We start from the raw sequence: 23,636 nt of genomic DNA, 5'->3' as shown, positions 1-23,636 counted from the left end.
GAGTAGTGAATTGATGGTTGGGAAATCAAGCTTGCTCTCTCTCTCTCTCTCTCTTCTTTTTGTCACTCTTTCAAATAAATAAATGCGTTATTTAAAAGCAAGGATGGATTTCAAGTTCTTACTTTTGCCTAATCATCTTTCTTAAAGCAAAGCAAACCTAAAAGCTCCAACATGAGCCAGCATAATCTGAAGTCAGATTATTAAACAAAATGTGCAATAATCAACCTATAATTCTAGCCTGATAACTCAAATAGACTGAGAATTTCTCCTTTAGGTGTCTAAAGAGATAACACCAAAGAGGAACAATACGTTTTTCTTACCTAGATACGACTGCCACTGAAACAAGTATGGATGTTTTGTTAGGTGTACAAATTTTAAAAAGAAAAAAGTACAAGCAGTCAATCAGAACAGTTAAATTTGCCAAAAGAAAAGACCTAGAATCATTTGAGTCATTTAAAACCAGCTTGATCAGAACATTTAAACATGCTGCCTTCCCAAGGCTACTTACAAGATGATAATTACCATATCATCATTATTATGCCAAGTTAATTATTGTTATTATGCTATCTTCCATGTACTGAGATCCAGTTACTGACCTGAGGTTGGGGGAGGCAGGAAGCTTGCAAGGAAGGGAGAGGGAGGGAGGGCAGCTTTGTGTTTTAGCTTTGATTTTCCTCTTTACAATGGGTATGGGTGAGCGCTGCTCCCATGCCCTTCCTCCTGGAGATCAGCAACATCATTTGCAAGCTGACAGAATGGGATGTGAGCAGTGTAATACGGAATGCAGCAAATGGTGACTGATTCACACCTAACTCACATTCATGACCACAAATCTCACTGACATTCCACTAGGCCTAACCCCTTGAGAGTACCAGCTACAGACACAAGACTATCCCCACCAAGAACCATAGCTGCACATAGCAAAGCACCTGTATGTGGCTAAAATGTTGGAATTCCATGACAGGACAAGGGGGTTCTCATACCTCAGACCCAAGGGGGTGGGGCGGGTTCTGAGAGCTTGAAGAGGAGCTGCAGATGGTACAATTGGCCCTGTTGCAAGGTACAGGCAACTCAGTATCCTGGGAAAAACTGCAACTCAGTCAAGGAGACCCCTACTAGAATCCACAGGGACTGGGTAGGAAACAGGAAGCAAGGGACTGGGCAGAGGGCCTAAGAGCGAAGCGCTAGGGGAAAGCAAGCTGGTGGGGAATTTAGGAGAGGAAGTGGAGCTTGCAGAGAATTTTCTGAGACACGTGAATGCTATTATCAGAGTTAACCTGAAGGCTTCAAAGTGGAAAGGAAAGGAGCTGGTGGGACGGCGTGCCAGTTCCAACAGAAAAAAAAAAAAAAACAGAAGAAAGGCAAACCATAACACTAATAAGAATTATGTGATATCCCGGTACAAATCATATGGATAGTGGATAGGAATCCAAGCTTTATTTCAGAAATCACTTTCAATTTTTTTAAAATACATATTTATTTTGAAAGGCAGAGTTATAGAGGTGGGGGGGATCTTTCATCCAGTAGTTCACTCCCCAAATGACTGCAACCACCAGGGCTGGACCAGGCTGAAGCTAGGAGCCAGGAGCTTCATCCTGTCTCCCACATGGTGCCAGCGGGCACAAGTACCTGGGCCATCCTCTGCTGCTTTTTCCAGGTCATCAGAAGGGAGATGGATCAGAAGTGGAGCAGTCAGGACACAAACCAGCATCCATACAGTATGCTGTTTCAGGAGGCAGCTTTACCTGCTATGCCACAATGCCAGCCCCGCTTTCAATTTTTTAAATAAAACCTTTTATAAGACAAATTACATGTAAAAATCAATTAATTAAATCTTGATTTCCATGTAAACTCTGGATGGAACCACAATGACAATAAACTCACTATAATTAAGCAGAGAAGGAAGAACCAGGGGCTTTGGTGATAATCTACAAACTCTCATTTGACCCCAGAAAAATAAGTATTAGAAGAAATTCAAAAATTCCTGCTCTAGCTCTAGCAAAATTGGGTCATGTCTCTGGAAGACAGTGTGAAACAATCCCCAAAAATGCTTTACAGGCATTTCTTCCGCTCATTTTGTTTTTCCTTCTGAACTCCCAAGTCCAACACAGACATTAACCTGCATGCACAGAAATCCAGGCTGTGCGCCCTCTATGAGAGAAGCTAAGCAAGGAAGCCCAGTTCTGTGTTTCCAGGCCATTGGTTGTCTGTTCCTTTACATAATCCAACCCACTCTCCCGTTAAAACCACATGAACCAAGGAATCAGACTAGCCGTGAAAATCACAGAACCACCCCAGGAACCACAAAAGGCTCGAGTTGCCCTCATTCAAACATATCTTGCTGTATGGGAGACATAACCCAAGACTTTTTAGTCTAGAACAGGATAGAAACATCATAAAGATGGCCCGTGAGCTTATATATTTGGTGCTACCTCCCCACACAATTGAACTTGATTATAGCCAAAATCTTCCATCATAATTATCAAAAGCCCAAGGCAAGAGCATCTTGTTAGGAAGCTATTTATAACCTCAAAGCTTTGTCTTCTCTCTCCCCAGGATCACTTTTTGTAAAGAGGATATCCACAGACAGCCCAGACACCAGGAGGCACAGATTCCATGAATTGCTGCAGGGTGGGGGAAAGAGGCAGAGGCCTGCAAAATAGGCAGCGACCAGACAAGAACACCTCCATGCGATGCAACCCATGTGCCTTGTACCTCCTGGCTCAGGTCAGCCGAAACCATCATGCCCTGAACAGGCACAGTCAGTGCAAGCACAATGAGCCAGGCTTGCAAGGCAGACAACTTGTTCAGAAAAAAGCACTACCTGTAGAACTGTACCTTGATAGCTACAATGAAAACACCAACATCTTCCTGAGCTGGATTAGTGTTTTAAAAATATTGACAGCCCATATTTTTAAGTGTTTAACCATGTACAGACCAGACCCTATTTTTGGTACATCACACACAGTAGCTCAGAACAGCCCACTAGGATCCCTGTGTTAACAGAAGCTGAGTCAGACACACAGAGGTGGCAGAACCTGCCCTAGCTTATGTTACTGACCAGGACAGAGGCAGGATTCAAATCCAGGCAGCTGAGGTTCCAGAAGCCACACTCTTCACCACAACCTCCACTCCCTCACAATATGCTCATTTCCAGATGTACTCCAGACAGGGTAGTTCAGCAAAGATTTTTTTTTTTTTGAGACCTTCTAACTCGATTCCATCACTTCATAAATGTGAAAACTGAAATCCAGAGATGCCACGTGGCTTGCTGGAGCTCACACATCTCACAGATTGTTTCCAGTCATCAAGAATAATCAGGGCTGGGGCTGGCAGAGTGGGCTAAGCCTCCACCTGTGGCGCTGGTATCTTCTTTGGGAGCCAGTTGGTGTCCCAGCTGCTCCTCTTCCTATCCAGCAGCGGGAGACGGCCCAAGTGCATGGGCCCCTGCAGGTGCATGAGAGACCTGGAAGAAGCTCCTGGCTCCTGCCTTGAGATGGGCTCAGCTTCAGCTGTTAAGGCCATTTGGGGAGTGAACCAGCGGATGGAAGACCTCTCTCTCTGTCTCTCCCTCTCTATCTATAACTCTACTTCTCAAATAAATAAATAAAATCTTGGAAGAAGAAGAAGGAGAAGGAGAAGGAGAAGAAAAATCAGTACTAAAGAAATCATCAAATTAGATTTTCAGTTCCTGGGGGATCAGGAGCTACTTCTTAGGGTTAGTTTTAGAAGTACAGTTCACAGGATAGCAACTCCCCTCTCTCACTGTTGCAGTCATTACGCTGTTGCAAAACCACAAATTAGTTTAGAAGCTATCTGAGAAGATGTGGGGTCAAATATTTTTACAGGAAAAGGAAAAATGAGGTCCTGAAATGTTACATAATTTGGTCAAAGTTGTGTCCTGTAATTAAGTTGAGCTTGTGTCAAATTACACATTAGCCATCTATATATACATTATCGTTTCCACAAAGCAGGATGTGCTGCGAGAGTCAAGCCCTAAATTAATCATTTCCAAAGTAGGATGAGCCTCCTTTAAGTGAATAAATAACCGCCCCACCAGAACGCATGTGAATGTCTTGCACTCCTCTCCCTGACAACACTGGCTCTGGAATCTAAAATGAAAGAAAGTGCATAGAGTGCAATGCACATCCAAAAGCTACAAACCCAACAGTTCAAATAATGCTGCCCATTATTCTTCCGGGCTTGGATTTAGCTATTACTGCCCTCCACCAATCTTATGAAATCAAAACCAATTATTTTGAGTTTCACAGCAATGAAATCACTGGAGACATCTTAAGCAGCAGCAGAACTGAATTTCAAAATCATTATTCTAAGATGTTTACTTTTTAAAGGTTTATTTGTTTATTTTAAAGGCAAAGTGACAGAGAGAGTAATATCTCCCATCTGCTGGTTTACCTCCCAAATGCCCACAACAACTAGGGTTGGGCCAGTCTGAAGCTAGGAGCCTGGAACTCCATCAGAGTCTTCCTGATAGGTAGAAGGAACTGAAGTACTTGAGCCATCAACTGATGCTTCCCAGAGCGTGTGTTAGCAGGAAGCTGGATTGAAAGTGGAGTAGCCAGGGACTCAAACCAGCAATCTGATATGGGCGTCAAGCTTCCTATGCAGCCACTTAACACTGAGCCACAATGCCTCCCATGTATATATATGTAAGTCTTTCCCAGAGATAACCTCTCAAGTTTCTCACAGGAAGATACTTGTTTTTCGTTAAAAAGTGGTGCTGCCCTGGATCTGAAGGGAAGCCATTAAAATGCAGTTCAAATTAGGACACATTTCTCTTTCATATTAAATAAAACACCAGGGACATAATCATTATATTTCTAGACAAAATACTGGCAAACATTTATCACCCAATAATGCAAAGACACTTTGCAAATGAGGATTGTTGGTCCATTATTATACATAGATTAGAAATTGATTAACAATCAAGAAATATAAGAACTATAATTCACTCAACACAGTCTTGTTCAGTTAAATTTCCTCGTCTCTCTTTACTACAAAGAAAGGTTGAAGCTTCTAGGACTTTTATAAGAATTCAAGGCCAAAAACATAGGAAACTGCCTAACAACACTAAAATCATTATTATTATTTCTGAAATGTTATAGTTAAGAATTCTTACATGCTAGAAAGTCAGGAACTGTACCATTCAATTTCAGACACTTGCAAATCATGTCACTTCATCCTGCTGATAATATTAATTACATGAATATGCTCTTTACTTTTCAGTGAGAGCAACCTGCACCTGCCTTTCCAGGTTATATTCAGTAACAGGAATTAGAGTTTTTTCCCGCTCGACAGTTTCACAAGCAATCACAACTCCGCGGAGGGGAAGTAGACTCCGATTTTACCATCAGTTAATATGCAGCTGCAGGAAAAAATGAGCAGAAGGGATGCCTGATTCCCCAGGGACAGCTGTCATTCGGCAATGCTGCTCAAGCCACCAGGGGGTGCAAAAAGGGCTCAGGGGATGGGCTTTTGACAGCTCAAGGAAAAGCACAGCAGGCGAAACTCCTCTCCCGGACAAGGGCCTTGTTTCAGAAAAAGACCCTATCAAGTCAGGCCGAACAAGGCACAGACCGAAGAACTGCAGAACACAAGAGGTGATGGGAATTTAAGAAACCATTAGCCTTACCTCTTCATCTTCTCTATACATAATGTAATGAAATCAAAAAACACGGCCAAAGTCACACCAGAAGTTTATGAACTTCATTCCCTTCCTTTCTCTGTAAGGCCAATGGTTAGAGCTCCAGCTTTGAACAAAGACATTGAGCCCTGCTTGTGCCATTTTTTGGATGACCTTGACCATGTTATTCGACCTTAATTTCCTCATCTATAAAATGTGGGAGGAGGAAAAGTAGTTACCACAGAGTTATTCTGAGCATAAAAGAAGTTGAAAATATATTTAGCACAATGCCCTGGCATACTTCAATCAGAAATATTCACTGGAAAGAATAATTCATATTAGACCCCATATATATGTCACATCAACATTTGTGGAGTTTTTCAAGCTAATTTAGCTTTCATGTATTTTGAGGATTGACTCTAGGTCTTAGAACCCTCATTAAATCTATCCTACATCTCCTCTTGAGGTCCAGCTATTGGACTGGTGAGCTCTGTAGTAGAATGCTTCTTAACTGTTTTATATGTTTTCAGAATTTCTTGTCTCCATCTTGTTTTCACTCAAGTCACTGCCTCTAAAAGAAAGCTTGGATATCAAGGTCTGGAGAATGGTATTTCTGCTCCCTTAAACACACACACACTCTTCAAGGGTTACAGTATTCCCATCTTGAAGAACATAGTCTAGAAAATCTCCATGGTTAGTCTTTTTTTAAGCTTAGGGGACCTGAAGTCATTATAGAAACTAAGAAAATCTTAATATTTTTGCACCCATTAAAAATAATCCTCTATATTTCACCATAGTATCTCCTATAATCTACTAAGCATAGTTCAGTAGAGATCCTACAGTATCTCCTGAGCAATGACATAGCAATGGGTGGTGCACAATTAATTTCTATTTCTTATCCCTTGCTTGCAAAAAGACCTTGCTATTTACACAGTTTGTTTTCCTGAGTTTCCTCCATCCACTTGCTCAATATTTTTCTGATTCTATAATCTAGAGATTTCTACTTCCAGTTTCATGACATGGGAAACTCAAAATATAGAGTAACTCAAAACCTTTAGATGAAAAGAGTTTGGAGCATCACTATTGAGAATTCTTGGCTGGATAATTGTTTGATTAGAGGGGCTCTCTTATTAATATAATTACATTGATAATAATAACTTAATAATGTAGATATACCTCTATCATTGACTCCAGCTTCTGCTAAAGCAGGCTCTGGGAGGCAGAAGATGATGGCTCAAGTAATTGGGCTCCTGATATTCACATGGGAGACCTGGATAGCATTGCTAACTCCAGGCTGCAGCCCTGGTCCAGTCTCAGCTACTGGGCATTTGGGGAGAGAACCAGAAGATAGGACCTCTCTCTCTTCCTATTTCTCTGTCTCTCCACCTCTCAAACAAATAAAAATTTTACAATAATAATAGCCTCAGACATTGTCAAATGCCCCTTGGGGAGAGCAAAATCACTCTTGTTTGAGAAAGACCAGAGACTTCTGTCATTTTCATAGGAACTGTGGTTCAGAACCTGCAACACCTGAATAGGGCCAAATTGTGATGGGTTTTGGAGGAGGAGGCCCAGGCAGCTGTGGAATCCCCATCTCTTTTTCTCTGCCAAAAGGAAGCTAAGAACACAGAGTAGGAACTATAGCTGCAGCAGGAACACCCAGCACAACAGAACATACTAACAAGGGCTGATGGTTGCTACTTCCAAATATTCCAATTCCTCAAAAAGACAAGAGAACAATCCCTCTGGTACATTCATACACCTTCATTTCTATCTCTGATGGCTGTAGTACTCAAATGCCTATTCTAAAATCCACTCTGTCTCCATTTTTCTTTTCCCAAATCTCTAGGTTTTTTTCTTTTAAAAATTATGCCCAGGAAAAATAAGAGTGAGAATAATAGAGGGAGAAGGAAGCGTGGCAAGAGTGTGGGTGGGAGGGCGGGCACAGTGGGAAGAATCACCATGTTCCTAAAGTTGTAATTGTGAAATGTATGATGTTTGTAACTGTAAAGCAGTATAGTTCTGCATACATTCCTACAGACTTACTTCTAAGGGTACAATTTAAAAATTTGCCATGGGACCACAAATCCCCTTAAGCTGAGTGGTAAAAATAGCATTTTAAGTGTTATAGTGGTGCTATGGATAGGATTAAGTACTAAAGTGATCATATAGATAGGATTAAGTGTTTAGCAATAAATAATAGAATTAAAAAGAAATGAATGTTCCAATAAGGGAAGCAGTCCATACAGCAAACTCATAGAATGACATTAGCCTTCAGTAGTACTCTGACCTGAGAATCAGCCCTTAAGGCATTCTGGTGTGGCTGAAAAACTCATGAGAGCATTCCAGGCATGGAAAGCCATGTCATTTGGTAAGAAAATGTCCTACATTAAATGACCTCTGTGGGTGAGACCTCAGTGGAAAGAAGTGGCTATCAATGAAGGATGTACTTTTCTCTGAAGGGAGGAGAGAACTTCCATTTTGCTTATGGCCTTATTGAAATACTGAAGGAGTTTGTGAATTCAAAAAGCTTCCATAGCCTAGGCAGCTCATGTCAAGAGCCTTGGGTGATCACTGAAGTCATACATAAGAGCGTTAATTATTAAATTAACAACAGGAATCACTGTGCACTAACTTCCCATGCAGGACCTCAGTCCTCAAAGAGTAACAGTAACAGTAAAATTTAACAGTAAAATTTGTTTTCAAAGAACTACTTCATTTTAGTGTATTAAGTGGAGGATATTCTTATGTCTCATAAGTTATACTTATATCTAAGTGCTCACAAAAGATGTATCATTCTTCCAGCTCTCTGCTGTGGCCTGGGAAAGCAGTAGAAGATGACCCAAGCTCTTGGGCCCCTGCACCCACGTGGGAGACCTGGAAGAAGCTCCTGGCTCCTGGCTTCGAATCGGCGCAGCTCTGGACTCCCCAAATGGGGAGTGAACCAGCAGATGGAAGACCTCTCTCTCTCTCTCCAGCTCTCCTCTCTCTGTGTAACTCTGATTTTCAAATAAATAAATAAATCTTTTTTTAAAAAAAAGTATCATTCTTGGGTTCTTATTTAAAGATAAGTTTCTCCAAAAAAATGCCAAAAAAAAAAAAAAGAGAGAGAGAGAGAGAGAAGAGAAGAGAAAAAAAAAGGCAAAATTAACTTCAAGATGCAATGACTTTGAACAGCCTTTGTCTGGACTGTGGAGGAACAGTAGTTTTCTGGATTTTTTTTTCTTTTTCTTTTACTTTATCATACAATGTGTTGAACTCTTTACTTAGAACAGAGTTTCTGTTCTGTGTATAAAGTTAATTGAAAATAGATATTAGTGAAAAATAAGACTAGGAATAGGAGAGAGAGGAGTAGTGTGGGTGAGAGGGTGGGTACAGTGAGGAGAATTACTATGTTCCTAAAGTATTTATGAAATTCATGCAAATAAATAAATAAATTATGTCCAGGGCCGGTACTGGGGTGTAGCAGGTAAAGTCACAGCCTGCAGTGTCAGCATTCCATATGGGCACTATTTCAGGGCTTAGATGCTTCATTTTTGAAAGATTTTAATTATTTATTTGAAAGTCAGAGTTACACAGAGAGAGAAGGAGAGGCAGAGAGAGAGAGAGAGCCATAGTAGAGAGCTGGATTGGAAGTGGAGCAGCCAGGACTCGAACCAGCATGCCAGCACTGCAGGTGGCGGTTTTACCAGTTTTACCACAATGCCAGCCCCTGCTTCACTTCAGATCCAGCTCTCTGCCTGGGAAAGTAGTAGAAGATGGCCCAAGTCCTTGGGCCTCTGCACCCATATGGGAGACCCAGAGGATGCTCCTGGCTCCTGGCTTCGGATCAGCCCAGCTCTGGCCAGTGTGGCTATTTGGGAAGTAAACTGGCAGATGGAAAACTTCTCTCTCTCTCTCTCTCTCTCTCTCTCTCTCTCTCTCTCTCTCTCTCTCTCCCCCTCTCTGTCTCTCTGCCTCCGCCTCTGACTTTTCTGTAACTCTGCCTTTCAAATAAATAAATACATCTTTTTTAAAAATATAAAATAATGGGGCCAGTGCCATAGCGCACTAGGTTAATCCTCCGCCTGCAGCACTGGCATCCCATATGGGCACCGGGTTCTAGTCCCAGTGGCTCCTCTTCCAGTCCAGCTCTCTGCTGTGGCCCTGGAGGGCAGTGGAGGATGGCTCAGGTGCTTGGGCCCCTGCACCTGCATGGGAGACCAGGAAGAAGCACCTGGCTCCTGGCTTTGGATTGGCGCAGTGCCTGCCGTAGTGGCCATTTGGGGAGTGAACCAACGGAAGGAAGAAGAACTTTCTCTCTCTCTCTCTCTCTCTCTCTCTCTCTCTCTCTCACTGTCTGTAGCTCTACCTGTCAAATAAATAAATAAAAATCTTTTAAAAAATAAAATAAAATAATGCCCATGGGTGGGCAAATAGGGACGGATACCCAGGTTCCATATCTAGTGCCTGGGTTCAAGTCCCAGTTCTGCTCCTGATTCCAATTTCCTGTAAATGTGCACCCTTGGAGGCAACATTGATGGCTCAAGTACTGAAGTTCCTGCCACCTACATGTAAGACCTGGATTGAGTTCCCAGCTATTAGCTTCAGTGTGGGCCAGTCTCTGTTGTGGGCAAAGCAGCAGAGGGGAGCTCTATGATTGTCAGTCTGTCTCTCTGTCTCTATCTTGGTAGGTGTGTGTGTGAGTGTGAGTGTGAGTGTGTGTGTGTATGTGTGTGTGCCTCTCACATAAAAAAAAATAAAGTTATGCCCAAAAGAAACGACTTTAAATTCCTACACATTTGAAGAAATTCTCACAGGTAAAGTACAGAAAGGTATTAACCAATGCTAGAATGTTGCATGGTCTGAGGAGTTGGGACTCTACCATCCAAGGACCTGGACTTATGAGAATTTGCATTTGCAGAGTAATAATTCGTAAAAATACAAGTGCGTTTATAGTTTATAAATCAGTTCAGACCCAAAGCAGTGACAAGGTATGATCTGGGCCAATCCATTATAACTATTTTTAACTGTAGAGTTTGATGGTGTTACATACATTCACATCATCAAACAGCAGATCGCGCATAGCTTCTTCATTTTGCACAACAAAAACTCCATAATTCAGGGTGGAACCATGATTTAAGCCACCTCCTGGGATGCCGGCATCCCATATCAGTGCACCAGTTCAAGCCCCAGCTGCTCCTTTTCCAATCCAGCTCCCTGATAATGTGCAGAAGACAGCCCAAGTACATGGGACCCTTCTACTCACGTGCAAGACCCAAATGGAGTTGCAGGCTCCTGGCTTCGTTCTGGACCAGTCCTAGACAGTGCGGACATTTGGGGAGTGAACCAATGGATGGAAGACCTCTCTCTATCTTTCTCTACCCACCCCCCCATCACCCTGCCTGTCAAATAAATAAATATGTTGTTTGAAAACACTCAACATTCATCAAACAACTCTCCATGTTCCCTGCTTTCAGTCCCTGACAACTGGCTCTCTAATTTCCATTTCTATGCATTTGGCTACTTTAGATATCTCATATAAGTAGAATCACACAGTATTTTCCTGTTGGGTCTGGCTTATTTCACCTAGCATAATATCCTCAAGAATCATCCATATTGTAATGTTTCAATTTCCTTCCTTTCTCAGGCTGAATAATATCCCATTGTAGGTATATATCACATTTTATTAATTCATCCACAGATATAGGTCTGGCTTGCCTCCACCATCTGACAATTGTAAATATATTGCTATGAACCTTATTTGTAAATATCTTTTCAAGACCCTCCTTTTGAAGTCAGCACTGTAGTAGAGCAGGTTAAGCCATGGACTGCTGCACCAGTATCCCATATGGGTGCCAGTTTGAGTCTCAGCTGTTCAACTTTCAATCCAGCTCCCTGCTAATGCATCTGGGAAAGCATCAGAGGATGGCCCAAGGTCTTGAGCTCCTTCACCCACATGGGAAACCTGGAAGAAGCTCCCAGCTCCCTGATTCAGCCTGGCCCAGCCCCTGTCATTGTGGCCATCTGGGGAGTGAACCAGCAGATAGAAGCTCTGCCTCTCCTTCTCTCTCTGTAACTCTGCCTTTCAAAAAAATCAATAAATCTTTGGGGGAAAAAAGACCCACTTTCAATTATTTTGGAATATACCAGAAGTGGTATTATATAATTCTTTTTTTTTTTTTGACAGGCAGAGTGGACAGTGAGAGAGAGAGAGAGCCAGAGAGAAAGGTCTTCCTTTGCCGTTGGTTCACCCTCTAATGGCCGCCGCGGTAGCGCGCTGCGGCCGGCGCACCGCGCTGTTCCGATGGCAGGAGCCAGGTGCTTATCCTGGTCTCCCATGGGGTGCAGAGCCCAAGCACTTGGGCCATCCTCCACTGCACTCCCTGGCCACAGCAGAGAGCTGGCCTGGAAGAGGGGCAACCAGGACAGGATCGGTGCCCCGACCGGGACTAGAACCCGGTGTGCCGGCGCCGCAAGGCGGAGGATTAGCCTGTTGAGCCACGGCGCCGGCCGGTATTATATAATTCTATTTTTGACTTTTTGAGGGACCACCATACTGTCTTGCATCACACAAATCCTTTCATCTTTTTGAATCTGGGTTCCCTTGTCTATCAAATGATCAGTTTTACAAATGGGACTGAATGAGATGATTTCTTGGTTTCAATATTACTGCTGGAGAGAATCTCAGCCAGTCAAGCCAGCATGCCCCTTTACTTTGTTTTGTAATTTTTTGTTTATTTATTTACTTTATTTGAAAGAGACAGATGGTGAGAGAGACAGAAAGATACAGACGGTGAGCTCCCATCCACTGGTTCCCTCCCCAAATGCCCACAACAGTTAGGACTGGCCAGGCCAAGGCCAAGAGCCCAGGACTCAATCCAGGTCTCCCACGTTTGTGTCAGGGACTCAACTAATTGAACCATCCTCTGCTGTCTCCCAGAGTGATCATTAGCATGAAATTGGAATTGAAAGTGGAGTGAAATGCAGGCATTCCAAGCAGCATCTCAACTGTGCCAAACACTTCCCAGCCTGTCCACTTCCTGTCTGATCACTCTGCAATGGACAAGCTCCTGATCCTCATTCTCCAAAACCATTTCCCATATACCCAGCCCTTACATTTGTCTGTAACCAAAACTCCCAATTATTCCTAAACTGCTAAATCATCTAAAAGGAAACACAGAGCCAAGTGTGGGTTTCTTTGTTTTCCCCTCCCCAAGGGTCCTTATAAGGTGAGCCCACTTAGGGGTGCACAGTTCCCAGACTCATCTCTGACTCCAAGAGTTCCACCAGCAGAACTTCAGAGTGTGGAGTAGGAGAAGGTGGTGTTTTCTTTGGTTAATATCAGAAGGAACATCTTTTGTCTAAGGTCATTTCTCTCACTGAACTCAACCCTGAGGAGGATACTGCACAACTGTGCGATTCAAAGAAGCAGTGACTGCTTACAAAACACCTGAAAATAACATCTTGGTTTCAAAAACGCAGTCTGAGAGAGGGATGTGCCTCCTGATGAAGCAGAGCTGCAAGCAGCAGCTGGTTTTACCAAGAGTGGCTCCAACTCAAGCCCAGAGAAAGACAGACTTCCCACCTGCGAAAAGGGCCAAGACCTCCAGTCCTTGGATGGATTCTCGCTGCTCAAAATGTGGTCTTGGTGCAGGCATTTGGCACAGAGGCTAAGCCGTGGCTTGGGATGCCCACATCCCATATCAGAGTGCCTGGATTCAAGTCACTGTTTTGCTCACAAATTCCAGTTTTCTGCTATTGAACACCCTGGGAGACAGCAGATGATGGCTCAAATACTTGGGTCTCTACCACCCATATGGGAGACTGGGATTGAGCTACTGAACCCAGCAGATGGGTGATCTCTTTCTCTCTCTCTTTCTCTCTCTCTCCCTCTCCCTCTCCCTCTCTCCCATCCCCACCTCTCTACATTTCAAATAAATAAAAATAAATAAAGTTTTTTAATGTGGTCCTTAGAACAACAGCAATGGCCTCACCTAGGAACACATAAGAAATGCAGACCCTCAGCTCCAAGCCAGACAGACAGAAACCAAATCTGCATGTTGATCAGGTCCCCCTGATGATTCACATTCAGATTCAAGTGTCAGACGGACTGTTCCAGACTACAGAGATGTCAGAATTCACGCAGTGTAAGGGGAAAGGTCAGCACACCGTGCTTAACAGTGGACACTCTGTATGTGCAGATGGACTGAATAAATCATCATGCCCCCAGCGGCCTTTCCCGCAATGAGGCAGCAAACCTCTGTGCTTCTCAGTTACACCTGAGAAGTTTTTGTTGGGTTCTCAGCGCCTTAGGCTGACGAATTCACCTTAGAGGCCAAAACTGCCCATCACACACTGATTCAGTTGCTGCTAGGAGAACAGAAGACACACCTTCTATGACACAGAATAGCTGTCCTAGGTGCACACAGGACTCAGGAACACCCAGCCAAGGTAACACGGTGTCATCCTCCACTTACTGCACTGCATTGCCCCAGATGATGCTCCACAGATCCTCATTTCCTCAAATCTCTCAGTCAGCCTCCCTCACAGGAGTTTTCAGTGGAGATTTTTTTTTTTTTTGTCTTTTCGTGATTTACATAGAGCCTACTTCCAAAAAGGATTTGATGTGGCTTACTAAGATAAACATCTCAAAACAAGACAAAGGAATTAAAGGCAAAATTTTAAAACCAGTTACCGGAAGAATGTGTTCCCACTGCCCAGGAATGTTTCCTTTCTTGCCTTCTCCCCACCTCCACTGTTTCTTCCCAGGGAAAAAGAAGGGAATGCATGTGGTTGATGAACCTGAAATACATGGGTGTTCTCAGCCTACCTCCTGCTCTCTCCTCTTGGGAGTGAGTACACACACAGGGAGTAAAACTCTGACCCTGCTTCCTCTTGGAATAAGTCTTCCATAAGCACCTGCTACTCCAACCCCATACTGGGAGACCCTAGGCTGCCACACTGGTTAGGGCCAGCATTGCCTGAAACTGGATGGATACGTCCATGTAATTCTATGACTATAAGGAAGTCCACTTGCACAAACATATGTACTACATTCTTCAACTTCACTTCTATCAGTTTTATTATTCTTCTTTCTTAAAGATTTATGCTTTGCTTATTTATGCTTTATTTATTTATTTGAAAGAGTGACAGAGATAGAAAGAGAATTTTCCATCCTCTGGTTCATCCTCAAATGCCCATAATGGCCAAGGAAGATCCAGGAGTCAGGAGTGCCTTCCTGATCTCTCATGTGGGTGGCAGGGACCCAAGTACTTGGGCCATCTTCTACTCTCTTCCCAGGCACATTAGCAGGAAGCTGTAAAGGAAATGGAGCAGTCAGGACCCAAACCACACTCTATACAGGAAGCCAGCAACTCAAGCAGCAGTTTAACCTGCTGTCCCTATCAGTTTTAAGAAGTGATGTTTAGGCCCCATTGTGTTTTCTCCTCTGTGTATTTCTCAATTTACTCACAACTCAAGTGAGGGAAAGTAGTGCTGTTTATTGCTCCCTTTCCAAATCCCAATGAAAGAATCAGGAAAAGAAATGCTACAAGGCACTTAAAATACATTATTAACACTGACTGGGTTGGGGATGGGGAGTCCGGCTTTTTCTGACTGCTAAGCAAAAAAGTAAACAGGACTATTGCAGCAGATACGACAAGGGGCACTCAGTACGCTCCCCAACCCCATCTCACCCTGCCTTCCTCTTCCACACAAATTAGAAAAATCTAAAACCCACCCTTCCCCAAAGTCATATCAGCCTGAATAGGTCAGAGGACTCCATTGGGTCAATAGGACATCTTCGAGAGGAAACGGATGCTGCCTCTTCTTGCTTTTTCCTTCCTCTGAAGGGAACAGGTGCATGATGCCTGAGGCACTGCAGTCATTGCTAAAGGACAGCCCAGCAAGAAGAGGAAGCTGATACCACCAAAGGCTGTTCCAGTCCTTGACTGCCTACCCTAGACAACTAAAAAAAAAAAAAAAACCAACTTGTCAAAGTCCCTGGAGCACATGATTATGTTGTTCCAGAAAACAATGAAAGATACTATATCACTGTTTATAGGACTATAAATAAAATCATATAGGGCAGGCATTTGGTACAGTGCTTAAGTCACCACTTGGGACAACCACATCCCATATCAGAGTGCTTAGATGCAGTCCCAGTTTTTCCACTTCCAATCCAGCTTTCTGCTAATGTGCACCCAGGGAGGGATGATGGCTCAAGTATTAGGCTCCTTGCCACTGCTGTGGGAGACCCAGATGGAGTTCCAGACTCCTGGCTTCTGTAGGCATTTGGGAAGTGAATCAGCAGGTGGAGGATTTCTCTCTCTCTCTCTCTCTCTCTCTCTCTCTCTCTCTCTCTCTCTCTCCCTTTCAAATAAAATAGAGACAAACAAATGAACATTTTAAAACCATATAGATAGACCTACAGTATAAGAAATAAATTCCCCTATGTATCATTCCTGAAACACTGATCAAGAACTTTCTATGAAGTATTTCTAAGGTGTTATTTCTTTTCTTTTTTCCAATTATAAATGATATGTGTATGGATGATCCATGCTTGGTAGGAGAAAAACATCTAGGAAAAAAATATATGATTACATACAATCATACATGCACTTTTGCTACATTCTACAAGGCACAAATGTATATAACTTCAATGTTCATATATTATAGAAAGATGATTGCCTAAGGTTGACATGCAGAAAGTTCTGATGAGAAAATCTTGGGTCTTTGGACAACTGCATGAATCAGTCTGGTCAAGATTTTCCTGTTCAATGCTTCTTTTTATCAATAAACAAGTCTTTTAATATAGATTTATTTATTTGAAAGAATTACACAGAGAGAGAGAGATTGATCTCCCATTTGCAGGTTCACTCCCCAAATGCCAACAACATCCAGGGTTAGGCCAGGCTAAATTAGCTAGAGCCAGGAGCCAAGAGATTCTTCTGGGTCTCCCTCATGGATGACAGGGCCCCATGTACTTAGACCATTTTCACTTCTTTCCCAGGCACATTATTAGGAAGCTGGATCAGAAGTGGACAGCCAGGACTCCCACCGCCACCCACATGGGGTTCCAGCACTGTAGGAGAAGACTTAATCTTCTATATCACAATGCCAAACCCCTGTACAATATTTCTAAGGAGAGATTTCCTACACAATTATTTCATTTTCTACACAGTGTCTCTTCTCTTTTTTCAATTATATTTTTAAAAGATAGTTTCAGAGTTTTCACATTCAGAAAGTGCAGATTCTCTCTCTCCCCTCTCTGCCCACTCACAAGGATAGCTCAGAATTCTGCTCTGACAGCAAAGTAAGAAAGTCCCTTTACAGCTTGCAAAACACTTGTACATATGGAGTTTCACCTCATCCTGAAAATGTAACAGCGAGGGAAACACATGTAAAAATCCCCACTGGAAATGAAGACTGGGCGAAGTGCAGGCATTTGTCTAGAGTGCCACGAGCAGTCACTGGCAGAGCAGGACTGAAATACAGACTTTCTGCCTCCCTCCCCGGAGCCCTTTCTTGCACACTGAGCCGGTTCCACCCTCTCTGGTGCGAAGTCAGGGATGACAATTAAGGGGCTGATGGCTGAAATCTGTACCTAGGAAAGGTCTTCAAAAAGTTCATGAAAGTGCATATTATGAGAAAACTATGGATTTCATATTTTTTCACCAAAATAATCTTATATTTTAATTCCATTTTTCCATGAAGTGATGTTGAAGTTTGTAAAATAGCTGACACCCACATTGTTTGACTGATGGTCAGACTGATGCCAATCATAGCCTATCCTGAATATCACTGAATTGGACTTGGAGGTTTTTAATTCCAGAAGTGCATCCTCTTCTCCCTTTTCCCACTCCATTAACCATTAGCTCTCCTTTCCCTGTTGATTCGTGAATGTCTTGCCTTTAGTGGATCATATTTCTTCTCACTCCTTGAGATAGAATATGAATCCTGGTTTCATTTCTTGCTAATAGCAAATCTTTCTCTATACTCCAGGTCAACACTGAGCTTCTCTCCTTGCAAAGGAGGAGCGCATTTAGTGGGTATAAATGTTGCTATCTCCCATCTATGACCACATCTATTCTAAAGTGAATGCTGCCAGGTTAACTAACATGGAGCTTCCAAAAGATGAAGTTATACAATTACATTCCATTTCCATGGTTTGAGTCCTACTCTGGATATTCCTTCCTGCTGCAATTACTAACCTGCTACTTGGTTTTGTTTTGTTTTTTTTTTTTTTTTTTTTCTTCTTTCGTTGTGATGAGAAATCAGAAACACTCACAGAAGAGGTGGGTGTTGGAAAAGGTAATATAAGACATTCGGGAGAGAAATAACAAAGATGCTTTAACCTGTTAGTTACCAGGAAATATCCCACATCATAGTTGGTTAATGTGTTCTTAAGATCTTAATTGATTTTAATTTACACAGAAGTAGCCCAGAACAGCTATGTTGTTTGGATGGCGTTGGGATCACATTGGGCCAGACCTGCACTCTGTACACCTTTCCAAACTTCTGTGAACATGTGAGAGCCTTTGGTTTCCTTGGGCTCTCAGGACCTCTTGCCAAAGCACCATGCAGCATGGAGGGAAGCTCAGGGACTCTAGGGTCAAAAAGGCCTGGGCTTAGATCCCTAATGCAAGTCACCCCAAGTCTCTGAATCTCAGATTCCTCAACCATAAAATAGGAAAAACGATCCCTACCTCCATGGGCCAGTGAAAATATTAAATAAAATATTACATGGAAGAGTCAGGTGTTGTCCTTTATACTGAGCCCTATTGAATTTAAAGCAGGATTCTCATGGATTAACTAAAAGAATGTGTCCTGACAGTTCATCAAAATTTTTTCCAAAAAATGAGGTTGGCCTTGTGGTACAGCAGGTCAAGCAAAATCAGTATCCCATATTAGAATGCCAGTTCAAATTCCAGCTGCACCACTTCCAATCCAGCTTTCCGATAATGCACCTGGGAAAGCAGGGAAAGATGGTCTAAGTAGTAGGGCCCCTGACACCCACGTGGGAGACGAGGATGGAGTCCCTTGTTCCTAGCTGTAGCCAGTCCCAATCAATGTGGCCAGGTAGAAGATTTCTCTCTCACTCACTCTTCTTTCACTCTGCCTTTTTTTTTTTTTTTTTTTTTTTTGACAGGCAGAGTGGACAGTGAGAAAGAGAGAGACAGAGAGAAAGGTCTTCCTTTGCCGTTGGTTCACCCCCCAATGGCTGCTGCGGTAGGCGCGCTGCAGCCGGCGCACCGCGCTGTTCTGATGGCAGGAGCCAGGTGCTTATCCTGGTCTTCCATGGGGTGCAGGGCCCAAGCACTTGGGCCATCCTCCACTGCACTCCCTGGCCACAGCAGAGAGCTGGCCACAGCAGAGAGGGGCAACCGGGACAGGATCGGTGCCCCGACCGGGACTAGAACCCGGTGTGCCGGCGCCGCAAGGCGGAGGATTAGCCTACTGAGCTGCGGCGCCGGCCTCACTCTACCTTTTAAATAAATGAATAAATACATATTTTTTAAAAAAATTTAAAATAAAATGGGGAAAGGACTTGAGGAGACTTTTTTAATATAACCAATATTTTTTAAACAAGGAAAAAAGGAAGCAAATAATGTTTCTCTAACTTTTCTCTGCTTAGATTTGTCACTTCACTCTATGTTGAGTTGGCACTATTTTTTCACTTCACTGAAAGCTCCTCAAAGTGCTAAAACTACATTTCAGTTTTGGTCTTCTCAAAATTGACACAATGCCTAACACAGATCATGTACTTAATATGCACCTGCTATTGCTTTTCTTTGTAGGTGACCGTACCGGAAAAGTTAAATCTCAGGGCTCTTGCTAGTGAATGTTCTCCCTTTGCATGAGGCTTTGCCCGTGGGTTTAATGAAGAAAGTTTGTGTCAATGGTACACAGAAGTAGAACGCAAGAGATTCAAGTTTTCAAAGTAAGTGGGAACAAAGATCAATAAGAACGTGAAAAATAATTGGGATAATTATGGTCAAGGCATCATTTATTATTTTCAAAAGGAGAAATGTATCTTTACAATAAAATATCTGACAATCACTCATTCAACCAAGTGATTAAATTTAATGTCACTCACAAATGCCCAGATGCGCATAATATGAAACACACAGTATTGAACATAAAATAGTCTGATCATAATGTTTTGCAAGAATTCAATCAGGCCTTTAGATTGAACTTCCAGTACATAAGAAATAGGGGGAGGAGTGAGGTGGCATTGTATTACAGTGGGTTAAGCCACTGCTCACAACAGCAGCATCCCATATGGGCGCTGGTTTGAGTACCTGCTGCTCCACTTCTGATCCAGCTTCCCACTAATACACCTAGGAAAGCAAAGGAAGATGGTCCAAGTGCTTGGGGTCCCTGTCACCCACATGGGAGACATGGTTGAAATTCCAGTCCCCTGGCTCTAACCTGTCTAGCCCTGGTCATTGCAGCCATTTGGAGAGTGAACCTTGAAATGAAAGATATCTTTGTCTTTCCCTCTCTAATTCTGGCTTTTAAAGAAATAAATAAATCTAAGAAAGAAAGAAAGAAAGAAAGAAAGAAAGAAAGAAAGAAAGAAAGAAAGAAAGAAAGAAAGAAAGAAAGAAAGAAAGAAAGAAAAGAAAAGGAGAGGCAAGGTGAGGCAAGGCAAGGCAAGGCAAGGAAGGAAAAACAGGGGGGAAAGGGTAAGTCATATCATGAGAACTAATCAGATAAATCTAAAATGTAGAACATTCTACAAATCAAGTAGCCTTATTCCTTCAAGAAGTCTATGTCATACTGTCCTAGGTTATAAAAAACTAAAAAGGCTAATTGCCAAATGCTGTGTAAGAGTGAACTTTAATAGGCTCCTAGCTTTAAAGACAGCAATTATGAAAGACTTTGGAAAGCATCTGGGAAGTTTCATATAAATTAAATATCTGATGATCTTAGGGTGTGATAGTTGAGAATGCTAATGCTGCTGCAGTTATGTAAAAAATGGTCCTTATTTTTAAAAGATACATGTCCAAGTCTAGCAGTGTCTGTAATTACTTTCAAAGGTCTCAGTTCCCCCCCCCCAAAAAAAATATATTCCTATACATACATGGATCCATACAGATTGATACAATGAGCAATTACTGAGTCTAGGTAGTGAGGATACTGGTGTCCAGTATGCTATTGTTTCAACTTTCCTATATGTTTGAAATTTGCATGTTAGACCACATGGAGGCAAAGTAACAAGCAAACTATTCTTTTAGGCCCAGAATGGAAACTTCTTCCTCCTGCATTCAATAATAAAAATAATACATACAACTATGTCCTGACATATTGTACCAGTTACAGGGGACTGTTAGGGACTTGCACCCCCTCTACACCATGGTCTGGGGACAGTGGCTGCACCAAAGACAAGGCACAGCCCTCTTGTTTCAGATGTCTTTTTCACTGTGTTTTGCAAGCATTAGTATTTCCACACCAAGGATCCTGTCAGAGCATAGCTAATAAATTACTAAATGCAACTAGTATTTTCTTATTTACCATCTTAATTTTTTGTAAAGTAAATTCCTTTATCTAGTTTTAGTTGGACTCCAGTAGAGAAACAGAAAGGCAAAGACCTCTTCCAAAGTATGATGGTTACTGGTTCTTTTCATAGGCTCAAAGCTTGTTTTGAAGGAGCAGCCACGACAGCAGGTGATGGTAACTGCAGAGATTTCTAAGAAGTACATTTTCCCACCCACGGCCTAGCCTCCCATGGGTTCTCTGTACTTAACCCAAGCGCCCTGGTACTGACTTATGCAAGTCAATAGGACAAATTCCAGAGGCTTTGCTCTTGAGAAAATAGCACTGCCTTCTCCCAAGTTCATGTAATGAAGTCTTCAATCAGCAGTATAAATAGCTTTGAATAAATCTTACAACATGTGGTGTTACTTCTGCATTAAAGATAACATAGCTGGTATCATCAAGGTTTTGTGGGATGCCAGTGATATGTAAAAAATACAGGCATGGGGCAATAAATCATGTGTTATGTAATTTGGCTTCTTCGTTACCTCTGCTGTCATGGACAGGAATGAGAAGCATCAGTAAATGAAAAAAGTAAATTATTCAAAACTTCACACACCAGTTCTTTCTCTTCCTTCCTGAGCCCTTCTAAGACAGGCAGCTATTACAAAATAGACAAATTCAAATTTTTCCAAAGGTAGGCATCAAGAGAGGGTATCACTACCCAGAGACCAAAAGATTGTATTACTTCTGGAAAAGACAAGTGTGAAGCGTGAGTCTGAAAACCAGTTCCAACTAACTGATTCTTCCCCAACTAACTGATTCCAACTCTAGAATAACTGATTCCTCCCCAAAACCAAGGTTAAACCTATAAACTATGTCCTGACATATTGGACCATGGCGCCAAGGTTAAACAGAAAGTAAATCTCAATGAAAACATGAAAGAATATGTTTCCTTTGGATTTGAGGAAGGAGAGTAAAACTTATCACAGACAAAGGCAAGTCTTACCTAGGTACAAGGAGGCATTTTCTTTCTTGACATTGTCATCTAAGTAGGTTGGTCCCAGGGTATAAATCGGTGTGGAGCCCATTCCAATGAGAATCTGTGCACAAATGAATAAAGCTACATAGACCCAGTGGCTATTTCCTCCTGAGTCCTTCAAACAGGGCGGAGGCTCCAGAACCGTGGTGGAGTTGCCATTCTGACACAGGCCGTCATTGGAGGCGGAGGCGTTCAGCTCTTGGATCTGGTAGGGAGGCGAGATGAAATGAGGTAGGGCGAAAAGCGCAGCCCCGACGGCGATGAGAAGCCCACCCACAGCCAGCCACAGAGGCCTCCGCCCGCGGCCGCCAAAGTAGCTGACAAACACCACCACCACCAGGTTCCCGATGTCAAAGCAGCTGACCAGCAGTCCTGACTCGGAACTTTTCAGACTGTAGCGCCTTTCAATGGTGGTGATGACACTGCTCAGGTACCCAGAGACCATTAACGCCTGGATGAAGGTCAGAAAGCACATGCAGACCAGGAAGCAGCGGGAATCTGTGAGGACCACGTAGAGACACCTTCTCTCCTGGAGCGGAGGCAGAGTGGAGGACCCCGAGACAGGTTTGCCGACGTCTATCCTGTGGTTACATTCCACGAGCCCCGCCGCCCCCGCCGAAGTAGACGGGGCGGAGGGGCTGGGGACCAACGGGTGCGGGCCTTGCTTCAACTCCTGGTGGCCCAGTGAATCCGTATTGACAGACACCGGCTTGGCGTCTACACTCGCAGGACTACGGCTCGGCCGGCAGGAGGCGCAGTTCAAGACTGGTAAACTCTTAGACCTAAAGGTCTCGGGTTCGCACTTCTCTTGGACAGCTCCTATCGTGACCCGCACCTCCAGTTGCTCTCCCGGCGGGGGCTGCAACCCAGACCCTGCGTCCATGGCGCTTAGAATTCAGATCCGAGCGTTGATCCCACACAAGGACTCCACCGCTTTTCATCCACCGGCACGAGGGGCCGAAACCGGGCCCTCAGTCGTGCCCACCTGAGACCGAGGCTGAGGGTGCAGAGCCACGCAGCAGGGCATCCTCACCGGCAGCGAGGCGCCCAGGGCATCCTGACCGCACACGCAGCCCCGAGGCTCCGCAGCCGCATGCCTCTGGGGGCAGGGGTCCTCGCGGTCCCGCGATGAGCCCTACTTGGCGTCCACCTTGGGGCTGTAGCAGACGCCTGGCGCGTCCTGGGCGCATCCCCTCCGCCACCGCCGCTGCTAACGCCGCCGCCGCCGCCGCCGCCGTTTGGCCCGCGGCCAGGAGCTAGTGCGCCCCGCGCCCAGCGTGGGGGCGCTTAGCGCTGCTGTCCGCGTCGCATCCCGCCCAGCTGTCCCTGGGGTGCCTGGTGCTCGCCACCACCTGGCTTAGAAATACCCGCGGGCGTGAAGCTGCCAACCTGCAAAGCGGAGAAAAGACCGTCAGCTAAAGGCTGCTGCGCCTGGGCTGCTGTCTCTGTGTCCAGGGGGCCAGCACTGGGTGACCCCGATGGTCCCAA

At 43.7% G+C, this 23,636-nt stretch overlaps 1 protein-coding gene across 2 annotated transcripts in view; it reads right to left on the bottom strand.

The window, feature by feature from the left end:
• Positions 1-23,031, bottom strand: part of SLCO5A1 (solute carrier organic anion transporter family member 5A1) — a 167,529-nt gene extending 144,498 nt beyond the window's left edge. For both annotated transcript variants that reach the window (XM_062189557.1, XM_062189558.1), the window contains exon 1: positions 22,116-23,031. In XM_062189557.1, coding sequence (XP_062045541.1) covers positions 22,116-23,031 — 916 coding nt within the window. The remainder of the gene's footprint in view (positions 1-22,115) is intronic.
• Positions 23,032-23,636: the final 605 nt, after the last annotated feature.

The sequence above is a fragment of the Lepus europaeus genome, chromosome 4, assembly GCF_033115175.1.
Source record: "Lepus europaeus isolate LE1 chromosome 4, mLepTim1.pri, whole genome shotgun sequence".
Taxonomy (NCBI): domain Eukaryota; kingdom Metazoa; phylum Chordata; class Mammalia; order Lagomorpha; family Leporidae; genus Lepus; species Lepus europaeus.
This window is presented reverse-complemented; position numbering and strand designations above follow the sequence as displayed.